The sequence below is a fragment of the Paroedura picta genome, chromosome 1 (assembly GCF_049243985.1).
Source record: "Paroedura picta isolate Pp20150507F chromosome 1, Ppicta_v3.0, whole genome shotgun sequence".
Taxonomy (NCBI): Eukaryota; Metazoa; Chordata; class Lepidosauria; order Squamata; family Gekkonidae; genus Paroedura; species Paroedura picta.
In genome coordinates, this window is record NC_135369.1 from 138,645,664 (window position 1) to 138,668,230 (window position 22,567).

Sequence of the window (22,567 nt, forward strand, 5' to 3'; positions counted from 1 at the left end):
TAAAGCTGGGTGCAACAGAAAGAAGAGAAGGCAGGCAAGAAAAAGGTAACTCTCTTTTATGTATTCATGAACAAAGGCACAACCTTTGGATCCCATACAGTTCAAAATTAACACTCTGCAGATGCAAAATTATGAATAAGGACTAGTCCTGCTTAGTGCAAACTAAGAACTGAGTTCCCTCTGCAAATCATCATTATTATAAAGTTGATCAGCTGTTTCTTTTCTGTTTTAGTTCTATAAAGGGGTTTTGAATGACTGTGTATTCTGCACAATGATATTCTGATTTGTAAGTGGCTCACCTGGGGTATTTAAAAAATATTTTACATGTCCCAACTAAACTGATATTCAAGAAATAACCAAAGTGCTGCGGGGGGCTTAAGCAAAGGCAGAACAATCAACCCTGGCATACACTTTACATTCCACCTCTTGATTCATTCTGTTGAGGAGAAATGGCCGAATTACATTTCAAGTAGCTTCAAAATCTCCTTGGGATGAGTGTTTGCAGATCCACAAGATAGAATGTATCAGTGGGTGAGCAGCAAGCTCCCTTCAGCATTATATACAGGCCAGTAGCAATTATCCTTGAGGTTAATGTCATAAAAATAGAATGTGCACATGAATCCACAGGGGATTCAAAAGTTTGGATAAATGGGAGAACTCATTACATGAAGCTAAACAAAAGAATCAGAATGCCAAATATAAATCTGACACCACAACATTAAATACTAGTTTAAACAGCACTTGCTTTTATAGAAAAGCTACAGTCTAAGTAGCACCTTCATGAATGCAAAGTTACCACTGCACTGGGAACACACTGTGGGGACTCTCCCCATACCGTTCAGGGCATTAAACATCTAACAATTTACAGTGTGGGAAGGCGTAGCTAATATTTGTGGAAGAAAGCTTTTTACCTCCCATTAAGAATAGATGCATTCAATTTTGTTGTAGTTGTCTGGCAGTAGCTCTCCAGATGTTAAAGGACTTCCATTTACTTTTAAAAGCAGAAAAGTCAAGAATTGAATCTGCAGCCTTCTACCTGCAGATCAGAGGCTTACTTTGCCAGTAAGCCGTGACTCCTCCTCTTGTGGATTGCAGTCAATTAATCAAGTCGAGCAATTCCTTGAGAACACAGGAAGTTGAATCCTTGTGTGGAGCTGCACAGTCATTGCGATGGACAGGAAAGACCACTTATGAGAGACCTCTAGCTACAAACAGGAAGAGGTTGTGTGCAATGTTGTAATGTCAGAGACCTGACTCTTCACTCCCAGCATTTTAACAGTTAAACACTGAAGTACCCTAAACAAATCAAGTCATACTCAGAAAAAACAAACAAAAAATTAAGTCACATTTATTAGCTTCTTTGCCAAGTTTACTTCAAAAAAATTAATGCAGCCATCTGTATATAATCCGTATATAATCAGCAATACTTAAACACGGACTGTAGCAATGACAATTTTATTGATAAAATACATTTTGTTCAAAGCTGCCGTGTAACAAACCATCCCGCCTTAAGAATGTGAGCCACAACAGTGATAAGCAATCTCATTGAATGTGCTTTGTATCATGATCACTCACAAATATTAGCTTCTTGTTCAGCATGTCCAAACATTCTAATATTATTACTGAAACTGGCATGCACATTTTCTTATTTAATGTTATGTAAACTTCAACATGTTAAGACCTTTAAAATCTTTTTATCACACTACAAAGGCATTAAACTATAATACCTCCCATTACCAGGCAGCGGATGTAAATTTTCATGCATCATTTCTAAAAGAGTGCAAATGTAAAACTTTGTTCCACTGCATAGCCAGTCGACCCACCATATCTCTGCAAAAGACAAAAGGCTGTGCAAGACCCACAGGAATGAATTCAAGCAGCATGCAAGCCTAGCGATGCTCTTGTGCAGCTTGTGTCAAGGCCCCTCTTTGGGGGCAAGGCTCCTGACTGGGAAGTGGCGGACAGGGCAGCCTTGGCTGAGCAGCCTTAGCACCGATGAGTGACTCAGAGGCTGACTCAGAAGACAGGCATACAGGCTGGGTGTGGCTTGGCACTCAGAACACTGGGTGCAGCTGGTTGGTGGAACTGGGCTTTCATGGAAGGAGTCACAACACCAGAAGGCGTGGGAAGGGTTAGTTTCCTGGGGCAGGACTTAAAAGAGGTAGTGCACAAGAAATCGGGAGGCGGGGCTAGAAGAGGAACAAATGGGCCAGCATGTGGAGAAGTAGAATCATAGAATCATAGAGTTGGAAGGGGCCATACAGGCCATCTAGTCCAACCCCCTGCTCAATGCAGGATGAGCCCTAATTCCCAGTAGGGAATGAGTAAGCAAGCAGAGAGGGCAGGAAAGTGAGGATGAACTTCACTTGCAGGGTAGTGTAGCTACATTTATTTGGTCCGAGGTGATAAAGGAGCATTTGTTGCTGCACCTTTGATTGGAACATCTTTGTAGCAGCCATGGAAGCCCATCATTCTCCCCAGCCTCCTGCAAGCCCCTGTTTTGCAAACTCCCTACACCCTGACAGCAGCCACAGCAAGGACCACATAACTTGTACTCATTTCAAAAATGCAATATCATTGTTAGGTAAAAGCAAGCAATATCATTGTTAGGTAAAAGATTTTACATTAGTCTGGATAATATGCTTACATACAGGATTTGAGATCAACGCCAAAGTTCAGCCTATTATGATTGCGATTAGATTACTGTACTGCTCTCCCAAAACTGGCTCAGAATTGGAAGGGCAGAATGGGTGTGAATCACAACACAACTAGGAAACAACAACAAAAAAGAAGAGGGCAATAATGTTTTCCATTTTGGCTTTGAACACTGACGTTAAAGTAAGGCTGCAATTCTGTACACATTGACCTGAGAGTTAGCCACACTGAATACACTAAGCATGAATGATATCAAACAGCATAGCATAGAGGCATGAATTTTGAACATATTATCTACACAGTTTATTATCTACATAGGTAAATTCATTCGTCTCCAAAGTTTAATAGTGGTGAAGAGTTCTACTGGAAAAAAGTGTAGTTGACAGGAGAATAAAACACACACCCCGGTTAAGCCCACTGATCTCCCTTAAATGTTGCCCCTGGGGGACAGGGGACTTCGGGAATACATTTGGCTGTACACTTACAATTGATGGTCTGCAGTAGGGAGGAGAAATTGGAGGATCATCTTCTTCTGTTAACTAAAACTCTTGTCTGGATCCTACTGAGCATATTTTATCCTTCCACAAAAGTTGCAGAATTTGCATTTAAACTAGATGTTATAAAAGCCTGACCCACTGCATGTGGCAATGAAAGTGCAAGAAACTCTGATGCTTATGCACCATTACAGAAGTTTGTTTCCCAAAGGGTCAGTTTATAGTCCATCAGCACAGGAGTATCAGGATGTGGGTCTCAAAAAGAGAGCAAGAGGAAATGGGAAGACACATCCAAAGACCCAAGCCAGTCTTGCACTGCAAATTATTTCTTTGCAGTCATTATAAACATGAATGGCAGAGTGAGCTTAATTACAACAGAAACAAAATGTAAAACAGAAGATGAATGAGAATCTAATTTTAAAATATACACCTCCCCCCTCATTTCCCCATGGCTTTGTGCTAGCAATGCAAAGCAACATCTTATTTTACGTAAGACACACTGGCTGAAATAACACAGAGTATACATAACTGGGTAGACCCTAAATGTCTTACTTTTACCACTCCAGTGCACAAATTTTGAAGCCTGTTCTCTCACAGCAGAGCCATTTAAGCTGGAGGGAAGTTCCTTGGGCTAGAGGGAGGGCTCCTGGAGGGCGGTTGGAGCCACCTCCAACATTTATTGGGGAGTGGGAACTGAGAATAGTGTGACTGACAGGCTGGGAACCTACTGAATCAAGCAGCACCTCTGACAAAAGATCAGGCCAGGAAAAGAATGTCTCATTGCAGCAAATGGGAAGCCCACTTTTGTTTGCTTTTAGAAAGGATACCCTTAACCCAACTCTCTGACATCTGGCAAGTCTGATTCTTCAAAGGAACACATTAAAATCACAGGCAGGAGAAAATTGGTTAAGTTTTCATTGGAGAAAAAATGGAGGCGAAAAGTAAAACAAATGAAGTGGATGGGGGACTTTAAAACGAAAATGCAGAAACGAAAGGGATTTCCCCCCCCCCCACTGCCATCTCTATCAGGGAATGGCATATCTGGGCTTACATGCATTCCAAAATTACTTTTAATTTCTGCCTGATAAAGAAAGGCTTCTCTTTGCTAAAGCAGGGGTAGTCAACCTGTGGTCCTCCAGATGTTCATGGACTACAATTCCCGGTTACTACTGCTGGCAGGGGCTCATGGGAATTGTAGTCCATGAACATCTGGAGGACCACAGATTGACTCCCCCTGTGCTAAAGGATGCAGGTTTAGCCTATAGCATCTCCAATCTAATGCCACTGTGCAGATGCCATTTTAAGGCACTTTCCAAGCTCTGATACACTTGATGTCTGTTAGTTGAGAGCTCTTAATCTCCTAGATTTGTTTTTAAAGCCACCTAGGCCAATGTTGACATCCGCATTTAAAGCTACATGAAGATACAAAGGTCCTTTCAGATGTCTGAGTCTCCAGGGCACTGCATCTGCACAGAACAAGACAGTTGGACTGGAGAGGAAGGCAGAAATAATAACCTGAACATAATTTGGGCTGCTCCCACATGCATCTCGTTGCCTTCAGTTACAAAACAGAAGCCTTAGATTCTCAGCTGGTAGTTCCTCTTCAGCGGAAGTTTCAAATCTAAAAAAGAAATCCCTGGTAACATGACCCAGTCTTCGCAGTGATATAATCCCACTCAGTAACAACTGCAAAATGTGGAAAAGGTAACCAGGCCACTGCTGTTGCTCCATTTTCCAGGAGGAGGTTTGCAACTGCTCCAGTGCCCAGTCCCTAGTTAATCACCCTCTGCCTCTGTGAGCCCTTTGTATGGAAGAAAGGGGGAACAAGACACATCTCTGGAGCATCTCCGTCAGCTGCGTTTTATTTTTAAACTAAGCTTGAGGAGAAGATGAATGACTAAATTAGTTCTGGTGGAGGATTAGATCAAGTTTTGGCTTTGGAGGAAGAAGTAGCCGTAAAGCTAATGGTGCCAGAGTTGATTGAATGATTGTTGCTGCTACTTGAAGACAGCCCTAACATTTATGCCAGAATAGGAGACAATGGAAATCAACATACTGAGAAACAAATGATTTGGTTGAAAAGCAGCACATGTGAATAGAGCCCTGACATAAATATAATGTACACCTGCATTTAGTAGAGATATTGTCAGTGGAGGAAGAAAGATGGACCAGTTAGATTTAGATATGAAGCTGTACGATGGATAGCAACAGTAGCCAATGACGGGTAAGTGGACAGAACTGGGGGAAGGTCACCAAATGATAGTGCTACACTCCTGATACTCTCCTGGACTCTCCTTTGATAAACATGAGCACACCTTATGTATTCTCCATGGCCCAAATTAGCCTGCCATATGCAGGGCCATGAAAGAAGTTAAATAAAAGCAGCACTTCAAAGTCCTGCTTTTGAAGAGTCTACAGTTTATTGGATTAGTTGGTTCGAACAGTCTGTATAGTCCATAAAACAAAGCTGGGGTCTTGCACACTTCCCGTTGCTCACCAGGTGAGAAAGCTGGTTTGGCATCATGGCAAACATTCCCACCTCTGAGTTTGCATTGGAGCCTTGCAAAGTGGGGCATCACATGTGTCAAGAGTGCCACAGTTGTCAGGGGAAAGTAGGCTTGATCTCTCCTATTATCTCGACACTCATCCATCTGATGTCAGAGCCTGTACCTTCTTGTCATTTTCCTTTTGAACAAATGTGCTCAGGTCTCCACTTGCATGTTTCTAATGGTAGACATATTGTAAGTAAACACTTCAATGAGAAACCAAGGAGTCCACCATTCTACTCACTCTGTCAAAGGCCAAGGGTTATGTTTCTGGAAATGCATCCACGAGGTCTTTAATCCACTACGCAGCAGGTCAAGTCCATTATCGTGACAAAATGATAATCACATAATGTTTCTCAAGCAAATCGTAAAGGCTTGGTCTTAAAGGTGCCACTGGCCTTTAAATTTGTCAAGCTTCTTGTCATCTTCAGACAAAGACACAGTCAATCGCTTCTTCACAGCAACACCCCCCCCCCCCCAAATACACACATACACAGAAAAGTCTCCTCTCAGGTTTTCTTCTGTGGGATATATAAAAGTTAACATGGGAGCTTGGCACTGAGAACATTCTCTTACCAAATCTTATCTTCCTTCATCACATGCACAGGGCTATTGTGGTAACTTGTGATGGTTCAGCTGCTGAAGAAAGGGGGAGAAAAAAAACACACAAATTAGCGTACAATCCCAGCATCTTTGTGGAGCTCCTTAAATTTCATGCTTTATTTGCCGGCAGTCAGTTCCTTATACAGCTACTTAGTGATAGAGCAGAAAAAGCCAATGAATTAGGGAGGTGGAAATAAATAAACGTGAGTTTCCAAACAGAGTACCGTTGTGAAGGCTTTGGATTGGATCTGGTGCTCTACTTTTGTAGCAGTGGAATTATCAGCAGGTGCAAAGAGTACCAAATTGGGTGGCCAAAAGCCCTTTACTCCCCAAGAATTCCCTGGAATGGAGCCCAGACCCCATTCCTATATGGTCTAAGAGGTGAATTGATGGGGGGAGGGGGGAGTCCTGGTGTGATAACAGGGCTTTAACACTGATGTGCTCCATCAGTGCCTTAAATAGTTTCCTACTGAAAAGTGGAATACGGTTCATAACTAGAACCGATTTTGAGCACACTGCTTCTGAGCTCACTTAATGGCTCTTTTAGTCTGGATCTATTATATTGTGTATTGATTTGGGCATCTATAGCCTAATAGTCCAGTTAGGAATTAGGTGGGCTCAAAAAGCACTCAAATGAAATTAGATGCTCTTCAGGAAACCAACAAATCACAGAGGAATCACGGGGAAGCAAAATGAGAAAATGCCTGGAATGAAGGTCACATGAGGAAGAGCCGAGAGAAGGAGACAAGTTTAGTTTAAATAAAATTAATGGGGCTGTTTTCAAGTAACTACTAGGCTGCTTAGAAACAAGAAACTTTTTTTTTTTTTGCTGGAACAAGACGACGCAGCATAGAAGAAACCATGATACACATCTCTTTCCTCAGGGATACATTTCTGCAGAATGGGGGCGGAGTGGTGGCCCATGACTCTGTACCCAGGAAACTGGAACATCCAGAAGCACCAAGGGACCTTCGCAGGCGATTGCTTGCTACTGCCAGGTTTGTGTAGTAGGAATATTTTTTGACACCAGGGGCAGGGAAAGGTAGCTGTATCTCCCTTGTAAAACACAGGGGTGACCCTTGAGCTACTGTGATAGCAGAAGCATCAGGGATAGCAGTCAGGTCACAGCAGAGAAGATTTAACTTGCAAACAATGATTTGGTACTGGGATCAATTGCCCTAAGGAACTGCAGCCGTTCAATAAAGTCATGAGGTGAGAACAGGGACTTAGGAATGTTGTGCCCATACAAGCCAGCTGCAGTGAAGAGAAGTGTGCATTGGCCTTTTCCAAACAAATAGTTTTTATTTCTTTAAACTATTCTTTATAAATAATTATGCAGTTTGAAGTCTGGCTAGCGTCTTCAAGTGTAATAAATTTTCTTCAAATGGTCTATTTTTAAATTTTCCTTTGAAAATGTGATATTACATTCCTTCTAAGCCGTCTCATCTGCTAATGTAGTCATTAAGAAACATTAGGAGGCTACCACATGTAGAATGGCCATGGCACAGAAGCCCGCAAGTTCTAGGGAAAATATAAATACATCTCTTCAAACTGTACTTGGGAGGGAAAACCATAAGCATTTTTTTTCAACCAGCTGCAGTAGAAATACCTTCCTTAGACTGTTTCTTTTTTCACAAGTAAGATGAATTACCCATTTTACTTCATATCAAGTATACTAAGCTCTGTGAAATAACACAATTATTTGCAAAACAATTCCAGGTGCACATCCTCTTCAAAATATTTTAACAAGCTAAGATGTTCTATGTTAACAAACACATAGGAAAGCAAAGGATGAAACTTACTGAGTTCTGAAATAGACTTTAACAACTTTTAAATTAAACTAATGCTACATTTCATTTCTTCCCATTTCAGATCGCTATTCTTATTTAAGTTCAACGGATTAGTAGAAGGATTTTTTTTATTCAGTATAAACTGTAGATGCATCAAGAGCTTTAATGAAACACATATGATTATTAGGGCATACAGCGGTATTCAAAGCTTTCATTTAACAAGCTGGTATTTCACTGAATTTATTTTTAACTTCTGCTCAAACATGCATCTGTTTGGCCAATCCACATTTTACATATGACAATCAAAAATTTACATCGCAATATCATTTGACGGAGAAGCGCAGAACTAAAGCCAACAGCACCATATGCTCACCTGGAAGAGAAAGTGCGTTTCTGAAATCAGCGCACAACTTTGTTGTTGTAAAATATTGCAAAATCTTGGATTTACAGTCATAAAACTGTCTTTGGAACTTCCATAACTCTACATGTTCAGTATTTATTCTTACCAATGATTTTATTCAGCTCTTGCTGCATGGAAAAATGCAGCCTCTATCACATACTAATGACATTTAAGTTACAATGAGTAAAGGAAAAGCTTTTTTTTTTTTGCTTGCCATGGCACAGTTCCCAGTTTCCCTCTATCCCCACAATATGGTGTTGTCTTAAAAATGGGAATTTGAAAGTCAACAAAAACAAGAGAGTTGTGACTGCCTAAACCAACACAGCTGAATTTACACATGCAAGTTGAATACAACTATAGCATTTTTAATACAAGGTGCAATCCTATGCACATACTTTGGAATAACTGTCACTAAAGTCATGGATATTTATTTGGATAGCAAGCGTGCATAGGATCGTATTGTTGCTACAGTGAACTATTAACATCATATCAGACCTTATTAAAATAATTCAATTTCAAAAGCAAAACAAAGTTCCTGATCGACTAGCTGGAGATCATGAGTTTTGAACATCAAGAATGGATATATAAGTAGCTTAGCTCAATCTAAGATTGCTTATTAGGAGTGGACATGCAGACTGAAACATTCAGAATGCAATGTCAACTGGTCTGCCTAAGTCCTTATTCCAGAACATGTTCACTCCCTTTCCTGAAATCCTGCAGTGTTCATCACATTCAGGGTAAACTTGGGTGTGATTTCCATGAGTGCAGCCATAGGCAGGTTAAGAACATAAAAGACACAATAAGTAAGGCAAAGGTAATTTTAAAGATTTTCTTTATATCGCCTTACAACTGACATCTCCTTTACCGACTGGCTTCTTGCCTGTACAGAACCCACACCTAAATGCTCTTTGTAGGAAAAAAAATGGGAAGAAAAATTCCTCACATATAGACAACGAGGTATCAGGGAGAGGGAGAAGGACAGGTGACATGGCATTTTCCTATGTGCAGGGAATTTTGTTGTAGGGACGAGCACGCAGTTAGGTCAGCTCTCAAAAGCCATCTGAACTGGTACAGTTCAATCAAAGTTTTAATATTTCATTGGCTGTTTATGACAGCAGATGCTGATTTCAACCGATCTGATCTCTGAGGCTGTAACCCATGCTGCTTTGGGAGTGAACTCCTCTGAAAACAGGATGATTTTCATTTAAATGGGCTTATGAGGGGATTGTACACATGCTGGTCAAATTCAGCCCGTGGCTCCAAGCCTAGACATGTTGGGTGTGATTTCACTAAAGAGAAGCACATTTTTTAAATTACTGATTTCACTGAGAAGGGATTATGCACTTGTTCAAACTCCAAATTAACTTCCTGGGAGTTGAAGAAGAAGAAGAAGAGTTGGTTCTTATGTACTGCTTTTCTCTACCCGAAGGAGGCTCAAAGCAGCTTACAGTCACCTTCCCTTTCCTCTCCCCACAACAGACACCTTGTGAGGTGGGTGAGGCTGAGAGAGCCCTGATATCACTGCTCAGTCAGAACAGCTTTATCAGCGCTGTAGTGAGCCCAAGGCCGCCCAGCTGGCTGCATATGGGGGAGCGCAGAATCTGGTTTGCCAGATTAAAACTAACACTATACCGAGCTGGCTCTCTTTTAGTTTTCCCTCCTGTATTCATTTATTCAGAAATATGTTCTACAGGACACAATGGAACAGGCTTTTGTGCATGCAAACATAGCACTGGATTACACAAAAGCTAAAACTTTGGCTAGATTATTTTCATTCCTTAGAAGGCAGATTCTCAGATTTCAAAGAATGTCATAAGCAAAGCAATGAGAAACACTATGGCAGTTTAATAGACCATCATCTGCACCCTCTTGGCCATTTTTAAAAACAGGATATGAAAAATGACATTGTATTATGAAAGAGATGGTGGTTTATGTGGACTTTAATAAACAAGTGCAAATTAGCATTGCTTTGTATATTCCTCATTTCACCAAAAGGTAAACTACACTGAAGAAGACACTTCCAAGAAAACATAAATTAAATTAATGATAAATGAAGACCTTTTTTTTGCCATGTTTTGTACTGGGAATACAAGCTTATCAAAGTAACAATGTTTTCATATATTGTGTTGCAATATATTTCTAGACTGGAACATTCAACAGCAAACTTCAGCCCAACAAACTACTTGTAGGAACATTTATTGAATTATTTAACAGTTCAAACTCAGCTCCATGTGCAGTTTATAGTGGATTTTTCCTTTTAAAATAAAATCCTGTAACATTTACAAATAGTTACAGCCTTACTGAACTTTTCAGTTTTCTCCTACTATGTAAAATTATCTATGCATGCTCACTATTTTACTTGTTAATTTGTAGAGAGATCTTTTGGACAAGGAGTGTTCTAACTATATATGCATAGTCTATGGAATTCTTAGTAATTCAGATGCATTAAAAGAAAACAGAAACAAAGTACCAGCAGACAAAACATTTCTCCCAAAAAGTTGAGGCAGCCTTCGTTGAATGGTACTGGTTAAAAAAATATACTCACAAAGAAGGAAAAAAAACCCACACGCATACACACACAGTGTCCTTTTTCTGTTTAGATGCTGAGAGATCTTGGCAGGCAAGGGCTTGCAGTGAGTTGCAAAGCAAAACAGGCAGAAGAAAGCAGGTTCCCCTACACACAGCCCGATCCCATGCACACTGGACTGTGGGCAACAACAACAACAACAAAAATTGCAAACTTTGGATATATGTAGGCATAATTGTCTGCTTAGCACAAAGGAGTCTGTGAAGTCTCTTAAGGGTGTGTGCAAAGGGGCAGCAAGCATGGGGAGGGGGAGTAAAGCTAAAGTCTACCCATCATGCATAGCTATTTGTGTGCTCAGCCTGCTTCCCCCTCAGGACCTCTTCAGACATCCGAATTGGAGCTGAGGTTTGTGAGCCTGGGATCTGCGTTGATCTCATACCTGTAGTGATATCCTTCCATGTGGTCTCTACAGGCATCCCTGATATTGTACATCCACTTTTTGATCCCTTTTCGGTTCAAGTACAAAACAAGCAGGAAAATAGCTCCAATGAGAGCCAGGACTATCCCGAGGAAGACATAAGAAGTCTGTAGCTGAGTCTGGTCATCTGTTGCCACAGGACAGTCCAAACCTGAGAAGCTGAGGGTCACCAAGGGCCTGCCCCTCATCTTGGCTGGATAAGAGCACTTGACAGTCTCTTTGGCCTCAACAACATCACTTTCCTTTAGCCAGTTCACCAAGTCCTCGATGCAGCAGTCACAGGCCCAAGTGTTGTGGCTGAGGTCAAGACTACTGAGGTGAGGAAGCCTGCGGAGCTGAAAGAGGGTCCTGTTCCCCAGGCACTTGAGGGCATTGTCACTGAGGTTGAGGCTCTGCAGCTGGTGGAGGTTCAAGAAGTCCACATGAGACAAATTCACCAGAAAGTTGTTGTGCAGGTGCAGGTGCTGGAGGCTGGGCAGCAAGGAGAAGATATCTGCAGGCAGGTAACGCAGGTGGTTGTTGGACAGATCCAGGTCCTTCAAGCTGGGAAAAGCCCTCTGCTGCAGGAGCTCAGCAATGAGGGTCACATTGCTTGTGGGTGACAGGGAGTGGCTCAAGTCCAGCTCCTCTATGGGGCTACTGCTGTTGCCAAAGGCCGCAGCACTGAATGACGAAAGGAGATTGTGGCTGAGGTCCATCTGCTTCAAGCTGGGCAAGCCAGCCAAAGCCTCCTCTCCCACCCACTCCAGGTCATTGCCGCTCAAGCTGAGGTGACGGAGCTCCAGAGGGGGTTCATAGAAGAACGTGCCAGGCTGAAGGACACTGATGCGGTTGCCTGTGAGGAGGAGGTCCTGCACGTAGCGGGGCAAGTCCTGCGGCACTTCTGTCAGGTTCTGGTCGATGCACGCCACTGTCCTATTCTCCTCAGAACACTGACAGGACTTAGGACAATGGGCAAGCTGCTGAGTCAAGACACAGCTAAGAAAGCCCAGCAGTAGCAGCCCTTCAACTAGCACGGCTCTCCTCCTCCACTCCTCAACAAGTGCGGGGGGTAAAGAGCCCCCAAAAGAGCACCCCAGCATCACCGCCTCAGCCAGGGGCTGCTCCTTTTTGGCACTCTCACTGTTTGGTTGTGGCTATGTGGTCCTTGGATTCACTGCAACACGGATGCCTGTAGCGAGTCAAGGGCAGGAGGAGATGAGCCCTGGCACATCCAACGGTCCTGAGTCGAGGAGAGCAACACAACCCCTGCCCCTTGCCAGTGTGCAAACAGGATCTGCATCAAGCGCCAGGGGCTCCCTTCTGTACTTCTGGGGCTGGCTGCTCCTGAAGTCCTGGAGGGCCGTCCTTCGCGGGCACAGCCACCCTGAAAGAAGTAGCAACAGACAGGAGATGAAAGCAACAAACCCTCAATGCAACTGCAACCGTTCTCAAAGCCTTGGCCATTATGCACCCCCCCCCATCACCTCCCACTCCCTCCCCACCGCTCTACCTGCAAAGTCACAAAAGGAAGTCTATGCACTTGCATGAAGACCCCCAGGTGGCTAATGGAGTGCCAGGCAATCTGGACATGCCCGGCTTCCCCTGGGCTTGGTCAGAACAATTTTGATCAGCCTAACCAACTTTGGACAAACCTGTAATTTGGATGGGGAGCTCGCACAATTTTTTGTTTTGAAAAAAGCTTCCATGTTCAGACCAGCCTGTCCCAGATCTCAAGTGCTGAGGATGAACAGAGGAGGGTCTATGAGTGAAGTGGCCACTACTGGAAGAAGAAGGTTGGGTCAGACTCCTGGATTTGCCTGGAAGGACCATGACCCTGAATGTAAGATGACCTCCCGGGAAAGGTTATCCATAACAATAAATCTTGGTTGGTTTTTAAAGGTGCTATTGGACTCAAATTTTTTGTGGTACTTCAGACCAGCATGCTGATCCACTTGAATATTATTAGTTTGGCACAGAACAGTAACTGTGGAGTTTCGTGACAGGACCGGTGAATCCCCCCCCCCCCCATACACACACCTTTCAGGTAAATACGGGTAGTCCTCACTTCGGCCCCGCATTTCACAAGCCCCCAGTCCCCAACGCGGCGTCGGCAAGCTCAGCGACCCGGACGCGCTGCCTCCTGCCTCCCCAGGGGGCCATTTCCTGACAGGTCCCAATCAGGATTCTGCTCCTTACCGGAGCCCGCGGCGCGCTCCAGCCTCCCTTGGAAAGCCACCGCCGGGGCTGGACAGCGAGGGCCCGCCGCCTGTCCCCGCCTGCGAACTTTCCCGTCCCTCCCATAAGCCGGCGCGGCTTGCTCCCGAGGAAGCCCGTCCTCCCGCGCACGGCAAGGGCTCGCCACTCGACCCGCCGACACCGACCGGGGACCCCGCCGCGTGCCCCCCCCTGCCTCCCCCGTCTGCGCGGTCCTTTCTCCGGGGACAGCCAGCCAAGGGCACATGGCGCCGCAGCCCAGCCCAGCCCAGCCCAGCCCAGCGCTCCCCTCCTGACCTGCTGGTGCCTGGCTGCGCCGGGCGCTCCCGCTCCGACCAGTCCCGCGCAAACTCCCGTGCCGAGTGCCAACTCCCTCCGCAGGGCGTGCGGCAACTTTCCCCGCCGCCGGCTCCCGGGCCCTGCCTAGCCCAGCCTCCGCCGCCCGCAGAAGCCAATGGCACGCGCCGCGCCGCGCACCACGCCCTCCCCCCGCCTGGCCGCTCGTCGCCTCTTCGCCTGCTCCTTCGCGCCTGCCGACGGGAGCTGCCTGCCTGCCTGCCGGGCTGCAGAGCGGATTGGGCCGGACCCTCCTCGGACCCGGCTTCGGCGCGGCGGGCCTGGGGGCGCCACAAGGAGAAGGAGGGCTGGGGCTGGGCTGGGCTGGGGCTGCTGGGGCGCTCAGGGCTCCCATCAGCGCGTGGCGGTCACGTTGCGTCCGGGGCTCCAGCGGGACCGAAGTTTCCTCCCTCGCCAGAGCAGCAGAAGTGGGACTGACGGCCCTTCGGCTTCTTTTCTCGGCCAGATGTGAGTGCGTCAAGAGTCTAAGAACCACCTACTGGGCTTGCCTTTGGGTCTGCCGCGGGTGGAAGTTTCCGCCACCAAAATATTTTGGATCAGCAAAGCTGCGCCTGTTAAACTGTGTACTCGAGACGTGCAGTTTAATCCAGAGCCAGCGGCATCTAGTCTCCAGCATGGGGATCCTCCAGAAATGTCTCCCTTGAAAACGAAAGGCTTAGTAGCAATTTTGGCTGCTGTGAATGGGCTTGTATGCTCCGGAGCCGCGCGCGGAAATGGCCCGGGCTGTGTCACTTGCACCCCGTGGCCTTTGGGCCTCACCCCTTTAAGACCTGGCACTCTGCACAAAGGAGTTTTGCCCCACACTGCCCTGTCTCTGGTGGAGTGGCTCTACTTTACAAAACCAGGAGTCACAATAAACCTGTTACCCTTAAAAGCTGCTGTTTGTTTCAACTTGGTGAATTGTTTGTTAATCAATCCCACCTTATGTGTCCAAAGAAGAGAGGTCTGACTCATAAAAGCTTATGCCGGAATAAATGTTGTAAAGTTTCCCGAGACTTCTGTTTTATTTAAGCCTTCTGCTAGTTTCGCTGGCTGCTGTTTTCAGTGAGACGGGAACATTCACAGGACAGCCCTAATCAGAATCATGCCCTGCTAGATCCACTGGAGTCAGTGGGTTTAGAAGGGGATAACTGTTTTGGGTGGCGTTGCAAGTTACTCCTTGCTGTGATATTTTGAGTGTGCCCACAGAATTGGCATATATCCTTAAATTAGATTATTGGCTGGGAAATCTTAATTTAGCAGCTCATGTGAGATTGATCCTGGATATAATCACCTGCCAGAATGTGTGCTTTTAAAGCAATCCCAAAACATGTGAATGAGATTAGCTCCAGGCTTCCAACAGCACCAACAGAAATCATTCTCAGTAGACCAATGTGATAAAATTTATTAGGGCACCAGTACACTCGCGAGAGAGTTTTTGGATGGATAAACCTTAGTCATAAATCCACAGAGGCAGATTGAATGGCTTTTGGTGCAGTTTGCCATTGGGTCTATTGAACTGGACTACTCAGTTCTAGGTTGCCCAGGAACTAGATGTAATCCAAATTACATTTGCTGGCAGGGGCTCATGGGAATTGTAGTCCAAGGACATCTGGAGGGCCACAGTTTGCCTACCCCTACTCTACCCTGTCAGCTTCCATTTAGCTACATCTGTACGTTTGAAATGAATATTAATTTTTGCTGCCTGGAAACAGTTTGACCCCATTGTGCTAACCCTAACCCTTATTTATAGCAATCCAATTGTGTTATTTCTTAACAGTGTCACAAAGTAGCAACGTTCTGTGGAATGCCTTGCAATTGGCAGTTTGCTGGGAAAGAAAATGCTCCAAGGAGTCCAACTGGGACGCAATATTGTGCGCTGACCTCTAATTTGGGGCTGTCTGTCCATAATCACAGGCTGGATTTCCAGTTACACAGAAGCCCATTAGTGGTGTTCTGTCAGGATTCTGGCCCACTGGGAACACAGGACTGTACTAAGGGCCTTTGTAACCGATGCAGAACTGACGCTAGAGAACATCTGCACTGGCAGATTGGGGGCATGGCCTTTGTGCACTATACTGTTCTTCTTGCAGGGCCCCAAGGAATAGAGAACAGCCTAGTAGGAGCTGCAGCAGCACTCCTGAAAAGGGTGACCGGAGGCAATTTACAGCACTAGGTATCTATGTTTATGCGTAAGAGGAAATTTTGCAACTTTTCTTCCCTGAGGCACTGCACCATGACAAAAGGCTCCTGTTAAAATATGTTTTCCAACCCAACTAAGTTCCTGAGCACTAAAAATGGTTGTGGCACTGCAAAGGGAAAAAGTTCAAATCTCATTTTTTGAGAAAATAGGCTACCTGGAATACTATATCTATGTATCAACGAGTCCTTATAAACTTGATTGCATTGTATGTTGGCCACTGGTACCTGGTTAAGAATCAGAAGAAAAGCAGTAAAGTGGAGTCTTGTTCTGAGGTACTACTGATAGTATGCATATGCCTTAAAGTGCCCCCCCCCCCGTCAGGCTAGAGTACACACATCATTGCTCCCTACCCTGGTTGGTCTGCTGAGCGGTTAGAACGTGTTTTTGGCTGCCATTCTTGGAGGGTTGTTGGGGGTTTTATTGGGATTTTATTAATTTATTAATGTTTTTATTGTCAGCCGCCATGAGTCCTTGGAGAAGTGGCAGGGTATAAATCTAATCATAAATAAATGAATATAATGTTTCCAAATCATATCCCTTGGCCCAAACAAGTATGAACAGCGATGCCAGATTGGTATAGTGGTTAGGAGTGTGGATTTCTAATCTAGTGAGCTGGATTTGATTCCCCGCTCCCCCACATGCAGTCAGCTGGGTGACCGTGGGCTCGCTACAGCACTGATAATATCAGGGCTCTCTCAGCCTCACCTACCTCACAGGGTGTCTGTTGTGGGGGGAGGAAAGGGAAGGCGACTGTAAGTTGCTTTAAGACTCCTTCTGTTAGAGAAAAGCGGGGTATAATAACCAACTCTTCTAAAGACAACAGATCGATTCATTGTGAAGGATACCTTATAATATTACTAAAATTTAACTTAGATGGACAGATATATTAGTCTGTCGGTAGAAGTAGAAAAGAGCAAGAGTCCAGTAGCACCTTAAAGACTAACAAAAATTTGTGGCAGGGGAGGAGCTTTTACTTAACGACACATGAACGCTCAGACCTTGCCACAAATCTTGTTAGTCTTTCCTGGACTCTGGGGGGCTTTTTGCACGGCTTCAAAATAGCACAATGGTTGCTAATTGAAAACGCTACTGATTTGGAATAACGCACGACGTCGTAGACAATCTGCAACACTCCTGAAACCGATCAGCAAAAAGCGCTTTGTTGTAGCGCTTTCAGGGGAATCCCAAAAAGTGGATTCACCCTCCGGAAAGCGCTACACTCTTGCAAACAATCTGCAACACTAGCGATAAAGACCTGTGCGTTAACATTGTTGCGGTTTCTTCAAAGTCCCTCCTCCTGAGCCTGTCCTCCAAACTTCCGGCGAAGCGATCGCCATTTTTTTTTCTCCGAGCGAGCGGGGATAAACGCACCAGCGAGCCTCTTTCTGTTTAGAGGCTTCCCTGGCTTCAGTCCTTCACCTTTAGTCACTAAGCACAAACCACATAAAAGCCCGTTTGCTGAAATAAAGTCCCTTTATTTTTTACACATTAATTCAGCCGAAAATCGGGCCCGTGAGCGGGGGGGGGGATTTTTTTTTTATCACTCGAGGCAGCGTGGCAACGATCATACGATCAAATGACAGCTCACATTAGGCAGCTGGATGGGTCTCTCCGTTGCAACGAATCTACCTAGATTCGTTGCTATGGGTCTGTTTTTTTTTTTTTAAACCTTTCTTAAAGGGAAAGGGGCTGTTTGGGAGCATGCTAACGGCTGCCCATTGGCTGCTTGACGGCCAGGGCCGGGACGAGCTTGGCAATAGCGCTTCCTTTCTAGCGATTTCTGCCGAGACCGGAAGCCTGTGGGAAACGCTAAAAAACGCAACTGATTCCACTACAAAGGCAGGTATGCATAACGACGAATTCCACTATTTTAAATGGCGATTTTTCATTCCGCAAACAATTTGCAACAAAGATCCCCGTGCGTAAAGGCCCTGGCTCTTCTCTACTGAGTTGGAACCAGCTTACTCTTGCAGCGATTCTCCGTGTAAGTGCTTCTGGGCCTGACAGTTATATGATCTCTTTTCTCTGACAAAGGTGAGTAAGATCCTAAGAACCCCCTGCTTGGCTTTCCAACATGTCTTATGATGGAGGAAGTTTACGCCAGCAAAATATTTTGGCCCAGCAAAACTGTGCCTGCATATTTGAGACATAAATTTTAAAGCACAGAAAGCAGCATCTAGTCTCTGTAATGAGGATCCTTCAGAAATGTCTACTCTGAAAACTAGAGACATTGGGCACTGCTGGCACTGCTTTAATGAGTTGATGATTTGGTGTCAATGTTCATCATAGCTGTCATTTGTGTGTGTGATTGTATCTGTGTTACGTTGTATATATCACTGCATAAATCTGTTTTCCACCCAGAATATATTTAGTTGTCTTCCGCAAATTGATGGCCTTGTATAACTCCGAAAGCTAATGAGCAAATGGAAAGTTATTTAATAGGTATCTAAATTAACTTAACAAATGTCAGCATGAACTGCTCAAATAGAAAGCAATTTACAAACATTTTAATGGGCTTGCAGGATTCATTATGAATAACTTAATTTTGCTGTGCATAGTAAAATACCTACTGATTCCCTTCCCCATTGCAGGAATGTGGATACCCTGGAGTACCAGGGACAGCTCATACAACCATCAGCTATTTTATACAATCTGAGTGAGTCAGTGTTTACTACCAGAAATGGTGCTGTACAAAAATAGATTTCAGACTTAATGTGAAAAAGGATCTTTGGAATGCAATTGTTCTGCTGGTTGCTCTGTCTTCTTCAGCCAAATCACGGAAAGGAGTTATAACTGGATCACATTTACGGGACTTGCAGCAACACAAGAGAGCAACTGGTGTTTTCTGTTTGCTTTATTCAAAGGACGATCCAGTCAAAGTAAAGCATTTTTAAATCCGTTTGGGTTGAATGTTCGTATGGAGGTTCTCACTGAAACAAAATTACTTCCATTGATAATGGTCTAATTCATTTTGAAAGTGCATAAGACCTGACAGCACAATTTTACTAGTCTTACCCAACTCCCTTTGGTATCTCTCAAAATGTTTCATATTTTTTTCCTATGGAGGAGTTTTCAGTTTTGCTTCTGTATTTGAAAAAACGCAGGTGGCAGCCCTCCAGACTACCAGGGGCATAGTGTCATAGAACACATTAGAGTAATGTAGGCTGGGGACAAAGATGTCCATATGTGCTGGTAAATCAGCTGCACTTGATAAAAGGCATTGCTGCTTTGCCAGCAGCAAAGCCTGATCCAGGGGAAGCCCCAAGCCACAGTACTTGTCCTTCAGAGTAGGGGGGGGGCAGTCTTAACCAGAACCCAGGTGGGTGTCCCATCCTCATGTTCATTTCTGTCTTATCTGGATGGACCATCAGTTGATGCAGCCTCAACCAGCCCGTTACTGCCTCCAGAAGCCTATTCCAGAGGATTCCCTCCCGTGTTCCATCAGATTCAGGGAAACTGGAGCTGGCTGTCATGACCGTGTTGGTAAACCTGCAACCGTTAAAACTCACAGACTGCTGGAAGGAATCAAATACCTGGAATAAATGAGCCGTGTTCTAACAGGAGGTAACCGTAGGCGTGGCAGTGAAGATTACTAGTAGTTAACAGGGCTATTTTATCAGTGAACCGTTTTTTATATTCTGGATGATTTTTTAAAAAAAGACTTCTGTCACTGTTTTGAGCTCCCTGTGGTGACAGAGCAGGTTGAAAGTCTGCAGTGCCCAATCCTGGCAACCCTCCATTGTGTCTTACAAACTCAGCACAGTGAGCAACTCCTAGATGACATAACAGCAGCCTGACAGGGTCATTATTTCACAGCAGTTATCTCATCTGCTAGTTCCTTGAAGAAAGTCTTTTGTGTTAATTTCTGAACATTAAAGTGCCAGATTTCTTTTATCTCCGTTCTGGGCCCTTCTTATTCTAAGCACAAAGCCTATAAATAGGATTGACTTTGTGGAAGAAATGCCTTCTGCCTGAAGAGGATAAAAAGACTTCCAAACAAACCCCCACCTTGTAAACTTCTTGTACAAGATACGTCAATTAAAAAAAAACAACCCTACTGCATGTGCTTAATACCGGCCCTATTCAGGGTTCATCATGAATTTGAGAAGAAGAGGGAGAAGAAGAGGAAGAAGAAGAGTTAGTTCTTATATGCCGCTTTTCTCTACCCAAAGGAGTAGAGGACCTAGTGATACCTGTCTCCTGCTACTGTCCTTCTTTATGACGTCATAAAACTGTCAAAGGTTTTCCACTTCAGCAGGGGTAGAAGGAGGCCTGGAAAAAACAGGCAACTTTTGATTTTCACCAAGGCTGTATCTGCTGTAAGCTCCAGGACTGATTTGCTTCATCCCCACCTTGGCAGTGATCAGACGTCCTGTGAAATTGAAACAGCTTCTCTGGACTGGCTGCCAATGGGGGCATGGAAGTGGAGTGATGTCGGGACTTCTGCTGGCTTTACTCTGCTATTAATTATAATGACAGTGGCAGAGGGCAGCAGTGCCTCAAGCAGAGGCCCTGCCACCCTATCTCCTGGGGAGGACTACTGTTTTTGAAGGGGAAACCATGATTAGGGCCCCCTAATTCTGTCCAGTTCCCCATACCCTTCCTCCCTGGATCTCTACACTATGGGTACTTTCATATACTAATTAATGCAGGCTCAATCTACTTCAGCAAACTTTTATAAGTGGATTTTGCTATTTCACACTGCAAAATCCAGTTGCAAAGTGCATTGACAGACTGAAAGTGCATCCTTTAGCGTGAGTGAAAGTGCCAAATGTCTCTCTATGGAACTTTTTCTGGATGAGAAGGGCATTGTGGTTTTCAGCTCTTCATTGCTTTGCATTTTTTTTAAATTAATTATTTTTTTAACCTGGAAATAGTGTTCGTGTAAGCACCAAAAGTTATCACATTTCAATGCTGCTAAGCGGATTTCAGTCTGAACTAAAGATATTGCAAGGATTGTCGGGTATGTGCTTGCCATAACTTGGACTCACATGTTGGGAATTACACAAAATTGTACAGCCCTTTGTAGGGACAATGCTGGGGGTGTGAATTATGAGGACTGGTGGGAGGAACAAAACCCACCCCAGATGGTACACACCAGATTATATTAGTTTGCCTTCCTGAGAGCTGTGGGAAGTTCAGGAATGTTCTCTTACAGTGTTGAAGTCATTGGAAAAAGATAAAATGGAAGATCTGTTTATCTACAATCTGAACAGGCAGGTGCGTAGGGCGAGGGAGGGAAGGTACATATTAAAACCCCTCACAGTCTAGGACCCACTCATCTGAAAGACAGTCTGTGCACATATGTCCCTGAGTACCAACAATGGCCTTCTGGTTTTACATTCTAGTGGCCCCTACTTAAGCAGCCCATTTCGGCCTCTACCTTTTCTTTTCTACCTACCATTTCGGTCTATACCTTTTCTTTAGTGACTTTCAGCTTCCTATGGAGGTGGAGGGGCACTCAGATATATTTATGAGATGCTGTAAAGCCATTTTATTTGTATTCTCTTGGTGTGTGTGCAGGGGTGGTAGTTAAGTTTTTCTGTATTTTGTATGTTTTTAGGTTTTGGAGTTGTAAGATACCTTGAACTAGAAAAATATGATATATTTGTAACTAACACCATGCTGATCATTCAAACAGAATCTGTTTTTGGAGAGCAAGCAAACTTTGTTCTTTTTTGCTTCTCAGCTGTACAACTACTTTTCTTCTTACTTGGATGCCTCCCAAACTTCCACAGTGTTTCCTTTCTCTTCCACCTAAGCAAGCGGGGGCATCTCACCAGCTGGTAGTTTCTAGCTATCAAAAGCACTAAGTAAGCATCTACAGCTATCAACCTGTGTACAAGCCCTACAATGATTTGATTTGGCATATCCAAAGATGATGCTCACACTGGATTTGCCAGTTTTAATCTTGCTTGCAGAATTAGCCCATTCCTGTAGTTATCATAAAGATAAAAGCATATAAAAAATGCAAATTGAAATGATTGCAACCCCTCGCCCCCCCAAAATGGAGACAGAGCATATGACTAAGTTCAATGTCTCCAGTCTCACAGACCACATGGTTTGCAATGTGCATGCAATGCCTTACCTTAAAGGAACCTGGAAAATGGTTTATTGAGTCCATACTGGAATGCTCTGTGTTGCAACGTATGAATATATTTTCTCTGGTAGAGCAGCAAAATAAGTTGCTAAAAGTTCCAAGAGTGAACTTTTCAAATTGGCGCAGCAACTTAGTGACCTATTATTTATTTCTGATTTTTGAAGCTAAAAAAAGTTTTCACAGATAATGTAAAGAACAGTGAAAGCGTGGGAGTTTAATAGGTTAGCTTAACAATCCAT

At 44.2% G+C, this 22,567-nt stretch overlaps 1 protein-coding gene across 4 annotated transcripts; it reads right to left on the reverse strand.

Moving 5' to 3' along the window:
• Window positions 1-1,347: 1,347 nt before the first annotated feature.
• On the reverse strand, window positions 1,348-14,223 carry TPBG (trophoblast glycoprotein). 4 transcript variants are annotated; one of them, XM_077305898.1, is made up of 3 exons: window positions 13,987-14,223; window positions 11,455-12,859; window positions 1,348-6,331 (listed from the first exon to the last, which is right to left on the reverse strand). In XM_077305898.1, the coding sequence occupies exons 2-3, from the start codon at window positions 12,573-12,575 to the stop codon at window positions 6,328-6,330; spliced, it is 1,125 nt and encodes a 374-aa protein (XP_077162013.1). In that variant the 5' UTR covers window positions 12,576-12,859; window positions 13,987-14,223; the 3' UTR covers window positions 1,348-6,327. The 4 variants fall into 4 exon arrangements, with proteins under 4 accessions (XP_077162013.1, XP_077162005.1, XP_077161986.1 ...); XM_077305890.1 differs by having other exon boundaries at window positions 1,348-6,334; window positions 13,987-14,222; XM_077305871.1 differs by lacking the exon at window positions 1,348-6,331 and having other exon boundaries at window positions 10,669-12,859; window positions 13,987-14,219.
• Between the last annotated feature and the right edge of the window lie 8,344 nt (window positions 14,224-22,567).